General features: G+C 39.8%; 1 protein-coding gene across 3 annotated transcripts in view; it reads right to left on the bottom strand.

The window, feature by feature from the left end:
* Positions 1-1,177: 1,177 nt before the first annotated feature.
* Positions 1,178-10,154, bottom strand: part of LOC117412157 (FAS-associated factor 1-like) — a 94,728-nt gene continuing 85,751 nt past the window's right edge. For all 3 annotated transcript variants that reach the window (XM_059031535.1, XM_059031536.1, XM_059031534.1), the window contains one exon: positions 1,178-3,444. In XM_059031535.1, the coding sequence (XP_058887518.1) occupies positions 3,361-3,444 (84 nt within the window). In that variant the 3' untranslated portion in view covers positions 1,178-3,360. The remainder of the gene's footprint in view (positions 3,445-10,154) is intronic.

Genomic DNA, 10,154 nt, shown 5'->3' with positions numbered 1-10,154 from the left:
AAGCTCCCGTCCACGGTCGGCTGTGGAATAGCCTGGACTCGAACTCGCAACGTCCAGGTTATAGAGCGCATCCTGCACTGTAGCGAGTGCTTTTACTGGATGCGCCACTCGGGAGCCCCAAGGAACCCTTTTAAACAGCTGCACCTTGACACTGCTGGTAAGCTCTCTGTCAATTAGATGAACATTTTATATTAAAAATACTTATGTAAAAACCAAAACATGAATATGCTGGACTTCTTTACTTCAGGGAATTAGTTCTTAATTACTTCTCCCAGGGATTACACTCAAACCATTTTAATATCACTTCAGAGGGACCAAGGAAAAATGGGGATAATAAGCAGAGTTCACTTCATCAGGTGTTCAATAACAGGACAAAATAGGCATGTAATGTTGGTAACACAAATGGAACTCGAAACAGGACTACAGCAGGTACTGTAGTGACAACCGCAGTCCAGACCCATTGCAGTGTTCTGTAAGATGTATTGTTTTGTCCTACTGTACTTTATCTGTCAAAATAGTGTTCAGAAAATGCACACGTAAACTTTCTTATGCTTTTACTTACCCAAGAGATATTTACAGTAAGTAGGGTGGAAAAACGTTTTACGACTAATTGAAGCAAAATTATCAGGAGCTGGTCCCTACTGACTGTCTTTCTATTTTGTCCAGGACATTTTAATGCAGTGATTGTATATGAAGGGTTACATTAACCCATTTAAGTGCCACTTACATTGTAATTTTTGGTTATTTTAATTTTCTCTTTAACTATACTGATATGACAACTTACTCACATTTTGTTAACCGCAAAAGTTAAGTCTAAGTGTAATGTATCAAATTACATAAATACAATGATTTTTTTCAAAGAACAATGTATTTGGTACTTAATGGGTTAAAATGAGTGATATTAACCAGGCCTGACTGTCTTAATTTCAGGCCATTTGTTTTCTGGGAACTGTTTAGGCAACTAGTTGTTTCAGCCGTTGCCAGAAATTTGCATTTCATGCAACTTTTAGACGACATTTTCAAGAAACAGCCCTGATTTAAAAAATAAATAAATAAAAATCGAGAATGTTTTTTTTGCACATCGTAAAAATGACTGAAAAATTTCACTAACAACTCAGCTGCTTCAACAGTTTCCAGAAAGTAGCCTTAAGAGACACACAAATGTTACTTGCATTACAACATTTTATTATTTATTTCAGTCGAAAACTGACAGCATGAAAATGCAACATTACATCCATTGCAAGTTGGTAAATTTGTTAGACGTATTTAAAACCTTGAGAGTTCTCTAGGTTGACAAGAAAAATGGGTGAGGTTACAAGGTAGGCACAGGAACTGTGAAGATAGAAGTGGTATCGAGAGGTTGATAAGAAAAATGGTTGATTACGAGGTAAGCACGGAACTGTGAAGATAGAAGTGGGATCGAGAGGTTTTTTTTTCCTTTTCTGATGCAATCCAGGGTTACAGTGGTAACAGTGAAAGAAAAAAGACGTTTTCTGTAGTCTGCATACGGACAAGTAGATCAATGTTTATTAAAAAGAGTAACTTCCTCAAAACGTTTCAATACTGGCAAGCGATACATTTCTTGGGAATTATTACGACGCTGTACTGGGGGGAATGCTTTCTTCTGTAAATGCAACTTTTATTTCCGTTTCTTTCTAGTTATTTTAGTTGACCACCTTCTCCAAAGAATAACTTTGTTAGAAACCCTGGAAGAAATTGATGGCATCGAATCAAAACCATTCATCACCAAAGTTGACTGACAAATGTCTGAATGACCTTTGAGGTATCTCAAAACTTGTATTTACAAAAATGTGGAAATGTATTCACATATTTATTTATCCCCCCCCCCCAACTATGATTTTTTAAATAATTACGGCCAGGACTAGTCACACCGCCTTTGTGAAAAAGACACGTCCAGTACTGTCTCCCATAATTCTCTTCACCGCTTGGGCACCAAGACATTTAGTTCAGGCCCTTATCCCACCAGCCCATTCCCTGTTACCCCCTCCCTCTGGCGACATCACACAAACACAACACTGAATATTCACAAGCAGACAAACACGTGACTGCTGTTCTGAACCTCAAGCGTAGAGACCAGCTGAGCAACTCTCAAGCACCCTAACTGCTTCATAATTCAACAAGGCACTTATTACCCATTGTCTGCAGTAGTATGTATAATGGAAAATATTCACATCGAATTTAGACTTGAGACTTGGCTGGCTCAGCTACAAACAGGAAACGTTTAAGAAGGGCGACTAATACTGAAACACTGTTTTCTTTAGGAGATGTTTGTTAAACAGTGAGGACCACAGCCATGGAACATCCCTGGGACTGGAATCTAGGGAAATGATTCCCCAAGCCAACAATTCTGAGTACTGTTTAATGTGGAAACTCACTTCAGGAAACTTATTGTATCATTACTGAAACAATCACAGCGTTGAAAAGAGCAGCACACACACACACAATATGAGGGAAAAAAAAAAATTACAAAAAAAAAAATTAGAATCTGGAACGATAACCAGTGCACTAAAAGCTTCCATGTCAAAATAAATATGCATTATAATATAAATGGCAAATTATGTTCTTTATAAAAGTCAGTTGTCAGCTAAACAACAAAAAACACAATTGCACCACCAGCCACCCGCAAAATAAAAGAACACTGAATTATTCATGGCAAAAAGTATTCAGAGCTCCACATAAATACTGTCACCCGTTAAAATCTTAAAAAACAAAAACAATAAATCAATCATTTAGCGTGTGTTTTCAAGAGTGCTGGCTCAGTCAAGTATATATATATATATATATATATATATATATATATATATATATATATATATATATATATATATATATATATCAATCAAACTAAAACAAATACAGCATTCAACTCAAAATTAAATAAAAATAATAATAATAAAAGGGGGAAAAGCAAAGCATGTAAATGAATTAGATTAAGTTTCCTCATGACTCGTTGAGGAAGGAGGAAGGAAGGAAGGGTGGGGCAGGTCTAAAGTTCAAACTAATGCTCATTCACGTCCCAGCAGTATCAGGAGCGATGCCGAACACCAGACCAGACCAGGATGTAGGGTAGCAGAGGCCAGCATTTTCCTGGTTTTCTTCTTTTTCACTATTCTTTATTCTTTTTTTTCTTTACACACAAAACACTACTGGAGGAGTCTGCGTAAGATCTGCCGTTCGTATCTCGAGAGAGAGAGAGAGAGAGAGAGAGAGAGAGAGAGTGAGTGTGAGTGTGTGTGTCGTGATGGAGGGTGTGAACGGCTGGCTGGCTGGCTGGCTGGCTCGCTGGCTCTTCGCAGTGAGAAGGACGCCGCTGATCTTCTCTGTGGCTCTTTCTTCTACCTACTCTTTCGCTTCCAGGAAGAGAGTTTCTTGAGGAAAAAGTTTTGCCTCCACTAAACTCCACGTCGGGTCCAACTGGGTCACCTGATGAAAAAACAAGGAGAGATCAAATGAGAGGTTTCAGTACAGCAGAATATACTTCATTACTTACTGTAGTACTGTATGTTGAAGGGCAGTATTAAAAGTTTTGGTGTAGAAAGGCTTTTTTTGCGGGGTAAATTACTGGTGCTTTCTTCTTCAGGGTATCAGCAGTTTTAGGTCATCATCACTCATTTCAGTTTGCAGCAACCAAAAGTTAAAATTAGAATCGTATCTGTGGTTGATTTTAGCTGAAGGGTCGACTCATTGCAGACTGGCATATGTGCCTGCTGAGTTGCTGCTGAGTTTCATGTTTAATGTTTTATGATTGATTATGTGTTTTTTTGACTCCTTACCTATTGTGTTTTACGTTGTTTGCTGTGGTGGTGTGAGCCTCTTGCCAGGTCGTCATTGTAAATTAGAATTAGTTCAATTGACTCATCTGGATATATTAAATGTTTTAATTGATTGATTGATTGATTGATTGATTGATTGTTCTGAAATCCATTTTATACCTCTTTTAATTGCAATTACAATATGATCACTGGTCCTCATTTTCTTGTGTTGAAGGTCTTTGGTTCATGGCGTCTATTTTGTACTTCAATTTGGAATACAGAGGTATTTCAAAGACAAGGCTATTGATGGCATACTGCTGCTTCCGAATGAACAAACAAAATATTATCAGCACAATAAAATGGGGACTAGTATTAAGTTTAATAAAGCTAAAAAGGAAATCGGTTTAAAGTATTGGTTACAACTCCTTTGAGTGTAATGACTGGATTATCCTTAAAAAAAAAGTTTCCCAATTGAGGTGGGCACTGAAAAAGAGCCAAACTGGATTTCCCCATTACTACCCAAGCAGCAAAGCAACACTGCTAAAATGCCACTACCTTCCTTTGTGGAATTATGTCTATAAATGTGTAATTAAAGACACGAAGGCTTCTGCCAGTTTTTATTTTATTATTTGCTATGAACATTTCCAATATCATTAAATGCAAGTTTAAAGAATGAACACCATCCCGCCCTCCCCCCAAAACATAATGTTACTGGAAACTCTTTCCATCATAAAAACACCCTACAAGGTAAAGATCCTTTGGACGGCTGCTGAACTTTGACAGCAATACCACATCCAGAATGTTAAAACTGCAAACCTGAAAGCCATGTCTGGACAGAATTAGTCACCACACGTCTCAAATCAGAAATGCTTTGTTAAAAAAAACCTGTCTGAATTTGGATTCTCTCTGTGCTGGACTATGCTGAAGTCTCATCTACCGTATCAGAATGTGAAACACGTTACTTTATCAAAACTTGACTTGTCCACTCAGCCATGTGCGTTACTTCTGGCGCTAAAACCCCATCAATGTGCTTCACAAGTTCAGCTCGAGTGTAGCTTTACACACCAAGCAGTCATACATTTAATGAAATACAGACGTGCTCAAATTTGTTGGTACCCTTACAGCTCATTGAAATAATGCTTCATTCCTCCTGAAAAGTGATGAAATTAAAAGCTATTTTATCATGTATACTTGCATGCCTTTGGTATGTCATAGAATAAAGCAAAGAAGCTGTGAAAAGAGATGAATTATTGCTTATTCTACAAAGATATTCTAAAATGGCCTGGACACATTTGTTGGTACCCCTTAGAAAAGATAATAAATAATTGGATTATAGTGATATTTCAAACTAATTAGTTTCTTTAATTAGTATCACACATGTCTCCAATCTTGTAATCAGTCATTCAGCCTATTTAAATGGAGAAAAGTAGTCACTGTGCTGTTTGTTATCATTGTGTGCACCATACTGAACATGGACCAGAGAAAGCAAAGAAGAGAGTTGTCTGAGGAGATCAGAAAGAAAATAATAGACAAGCATGGTAAAGGTAAAGGCTACAAGACCATCTCCAAGCAGCTTGATGTTCCTGTGACAAGAGTTGCAAATATTATTAAGAAGTTTAAGGTCCATGGAACTGTAGCCAACCTCCCTGGGCGCGGCCGCAAGAGGAAAATCGACCCCAGATTGAACAGAAGGATAGTGCGAATGGTAGAAAAAGAACCAAGGATAACTGCCAAAGAGATACAAGCTGAACTCCAAGGTGAAGGTACGTCAGTTTCTGATCGCACCATCCGTCGCTTTTTGAGCGAAAGTGGGCTCGATGGAAGAAGACCCAGGAGGACTCCACTTTTGAAAGAAAAACATAAAAAAGCCAGACTGGAATTTGCTAAAATGCATATTGACAAGCCACAATCCTTCTGGGAGAATGTCCTTTGGACAGATGAGTCAAAACTGGAGCTTTTTGGCAAGTCACATCAGCTCTATGTTCACAGACGAAAAAATGAAGCTTTCAAAGAAAAGAACACCATACCTACAGTGAAACATGGAGGAGACTCGGTTATGTTTTGGGGCTGCTTTGCTGCGCTTGGCACAGGGTGCCTTGAATCTGTGCAGGGCACAATGGAATCAAGACTATCAAGGCATTCTGGAGCGAAACGTACTGCCCAGTGTCAGAAAGCTCTGTCTCAGTTGCAGGTCATGGGTCCTCCAACAGGATAATGACCCAAAACACACAGCTAAAAGCACCCAAGAATGGAAAAGAACAAAACATTGGACTATTCTGAACTGGCCTTCTAGGAGTCCTGATCTGAATCCTATCGAACATCTATGGAAAGAGCTGAAACTTGCAGTCTGGAGAAGGCACCCATCAAACCTGAGACAGCTGGAGCAGTTTGCTCAGGAAGAGTGGGCCAAACTACCTGTTAACAGGCGCAGAAGTCTCATTGAGAGCTACAGAAAACGTTTGATTGCAGTGATTGCCTCTAAAGGTTGTGCAACAAAATATTAGGTTAGCGGTCCCATCATTTTTGTCCATGCCATTTTCATTTGTTTTATTATTTACAATATTTTGTTGAATAAAAAATCAAAAGCAAAGTCTGATTTCTATTAAGTATGGAATAAACAATGGTGGATGCCAATTACTTTTGTCAGTTTCAAGTTATTTCAGAGAAAATTGTGCATTCTTCGTTTTTTGTGGAGGGGTACCAACAAATTTGAGCACGTCTGTATATAATAGTATGGGTAAATAAGTAAGCATTGCAACTCGGAAACACGTGTGCTTCAGTGGTGTTCTGTAACCTAGCAACCGCTTGTTTCTGCAGTGTTGACCAATCACGTGTCCTAATTGGAGGTACAATTTCCATTCCAGTCATAGCACCTTGGGGGGTATACTGTCCCACTAGGAGTTAGGGTCATTTTCACAGATACGATCAACCCATTGAGAATCAGGAATTACTTTGGGTTGGGGGTGAGCGCCAATGCTGAAATATTTTGTAATAATGGCGGCATCTCAGCCCATTGAACTGAATGGAAAGTCAAGACTGGATGTGAACCAGTAGCCTCACGGTTTAACAACATTCCATTCGACTCCCTAATCAAGATGTAAGTATGTGTCTAGCGGATGTTAGTATTAGTAACTCATCAGCCGCTAGAAGGAGATCCACTAGTTGAAGCAGTCATCGGGGAGAAGAAGTGGGTAAGCGGTGAAGACAGAGTTTATTATCATGAATAAAAATGAACAGGCTGGCACTCCAAGTTCTTTTTTGCCATCCACCTTTCAACCAAATGACATTCCCGGCTGTTTTGTGAAAACGTTCTCAAGTTGAATGAACTGATTGTTCTAAAATAATCATCAACGCAGCAGAATGTTCAGATCCAACAGCTTTCAATAGGGTTGTGTCTGTCTTTCCAGCATGTTTCAGGTTGGTACAGCAAGGTTGTCAGGGGTGATGCCATAGCACAGCAAAACAATGCGTGATTTCTAATGTTGGTCCCTCAGTTCAGCACCACGGCACGCCAAGCTGAGCTCCCCTTGGAAGCTGCAGTAATTATTTACAGTTGTGATACCTTGTTATGAAAACCTGTTAGGTTGAGAGCAGTGCACACAGCTTCATGTGGGTTAGGCTAGTGCCTGCTGCGGGGTACTAATTGAGCAGCTATTGTTTTATTCGAGCCAAGGAGAAAGGAAGACAACCACCACCACCAACAACAAAAAAACAACCTTCTGCTAAAGTTAGCTTGCCACGAGTACTGCAGTTAATAACATTACTCTGAGACCTTCCTCAAGCAGACTAGTAAAGGAGAAAAGGGTGGGGGGGGGCAGACTTCTTTCTTTCCACAAAGCAGCATTCTGGCTCTGTACCTAATGAGTGTGCTGATGCTACTCTTTCTCATATGAGTGTGTGTGTGTGTGTGTGTGTGTGTGTGTGTGTGTGTGTGTAAGGGGGAGGAGGTGCCATGAACATGTGTGCATAACAGCTGATGACAGCAAGCTAATAAACAGTTTGCAATGTTCATCAAACAGACACACACATACACACAAGCTTCAACCACCAATTTGACAAATGATTGCCCTTTATCCAGACTCCCTTTTTACAGCTGGTTACTGAAGCCCAGTGTCAGTTACTTGGAGACCCTGAGCAGCATCAGGTGTAGTCAGCCAGCTTGGCATGGGCGTGGGGGTGGGTTGGCAGCGAGGGATCCTGCAGCAGGAGGTGTGCCCGACTGCCCCCTCGCAGAGAGGGTGGTGTCCCAGATTACACAGGGGAACGCCAGAGTTTGCAAATGTTTACACTGTTATCCAATTAACAGACAATAACCAGAACAGCATCTGTCAACAAACAAAGCTGTTGTTTTTTGCATTCTCCACCCCCTTTTGCTTTATTAGCTCCGAGGCAATTTCTTCTCCTTATGGTTTGCCCCCCTGCCTAATTAAGGAGCAGCATTGCCTGCCCCCCCACCCCCTTCTCTCTCTGGGGAGACAATATGAGGTTGTGGATGTTACACACCCGTCTCCCAAGTCCAGGACTTAATATAATATGTATTCATATTCTAGTTGTATTCAGACACAGGATAATCTCCAAACAGTGCACGTGTTTATATGTGTAACAAGGGAGGAGGAAGAGAGACCAGAAGTTATAACCACTGTTACTTTTCACTGTAACTTTCATTTGTCATTATTTCACCCCACCCAATTTCTGGATCCCTCATCACATGCACTACATTTGCATGCAGAAGAGTGAAAGCACTTCAAAGTGACACCTCTACTGTATCAGGGGGTATTTCCTGAAGACAGAAGAGGAATCCGATAATCCTCTAGTAATCCTCAGATATTTCCACGTACAAAAACAACGACCAGAACAGTATTGTTCTGGTGAACAAAAACAAAGCACAAAATAGAAGTTCCCAACCAAGATGGTTCCTAAAAAGTAGCCAAGCAAATCTTCTCATTTCTACAAAGAACCCCTGCTAAAATGACTTGGTGGAGGTCATGGTTATTTTGTTTTATTAAAACACAGAGGCCTAGGTTTTCCTCTCATGGGCAAAACACAGGAAAACTGTCCCCAACATATAAATGCATTTTAGAAAACAAGTATCCGAAAGATCTCTAACAAAGGAAACCAATGCCAAAATGACGTCTGAAATAAATAACACACGTTCTACTGTGCAGTGTGCCTATCCTTCCTTTAAAAGGACCATTTGACGAGGTACCAGGTTTGTTTACTCAGAGAGATTTTTTTTTTTTTTTTTTACTGTAATCCTTTTTTTACTGTAAATACTGTAATTGTCTACTTTTGTTTTCTAGGTAATTATTTATTTCTTTATTTATTTTTTTAGAATATTCAATTTGTCATTTACATTTTGAAAGAATATCTGAACATGAAAAGGCCATGTTTGTCCCATCGCTACTGTACAATGTACACCTAACTAGGCAACCACATAGTTACTGCGGTATGGATAATTATATCAATGAAGGGTTGTGGAAATTAATGCCTGGTGAGTCTGTAGAAGATATTCCCATTCAACTTGAATAAAAGCTTGTGGTGCCCCCAATACCCACCCCGGGCTCTGTCTGCTGGCATTTTGTAACTCTACACCAGCGCTTATTTCTTCTTTGTATACTATTCTTGGTGCACAGGTGTCTTATTTTAAAGTTATGAAAAGGGTCCCTGGATGAATGAATGGAAGAATAATGGTGTTACTGGACTAACTGGCACTAATCAACTAATCTGGTTGTTACCTGATGGAAACCCCATTGCTGGTCGATAAACACGGCCTAGTGCTACTGTAGGACAGTACCCTAAAGAAAATGAAAGGTCCTAATAAAAAACTGTATTAAACAAAACATTTAAAATAAATGATAGAAGTAAAAACAAACAAAAAAAAACAACATGCACTGTCAAACTTCAATCAGGGAAACCAGTTTCCCGTTAATTAAACCAAAATAACTTGCCTGTTTTAACATTCTTGTTGTCAAGTGTTTATTTGGCCAATTACTAAAGCAGTGGGAGATCATTAGCTGGTCCCAGGGATTCTAAAGGAGCACATTTTGCAGGAGAGTTAACAGGCCACTTCAAAACGAGAGACAGGCAGTGTGAGGGGGTTGGTGGCTCAGTCAATCACACACTAGCCCCTGGGCAGACAGTCCCAGGTTTCAATCCTACCTCAGTGAAAAGACATGTTCACGCTAACAACTGCACAGCATGGGGCGGTATGGAGGTGCAGCCTGTCTGTGTGAAACACGTTCAGAACTCAGCATTACTCTCTGTCAACACTATTTTAGAAAGCAAAGAGCAGAACATGCTTGTAAATGGACACAGTCTGTAAAACGCTTGCTCTCCAGCTCTAAGATTGTAGATGAGGGTAAGATGTACTGGACGTACAAG

This window comes from Acipenser ruthenus, chromosome 10 (genome assembly GCF_902713425.1).
Source record: "Acipenser ruthenus chromosome 10, fAciRut3.2 maternal haplotype, whole genome shotgun sequence".
In the NCBI taxonomy this organism is placed as follows: domain Eukaryota; kingdom Metazoa; phylum Chordata; class Actinopteri; order Acipenseriformes; family Acipenseridae; genus Acipenser; species Acipenser ruthenus.
Note: the sequence above shows the minus strand (reverse complement) of the source record. Positions and strands in the feature narration are given on the sequence as shown.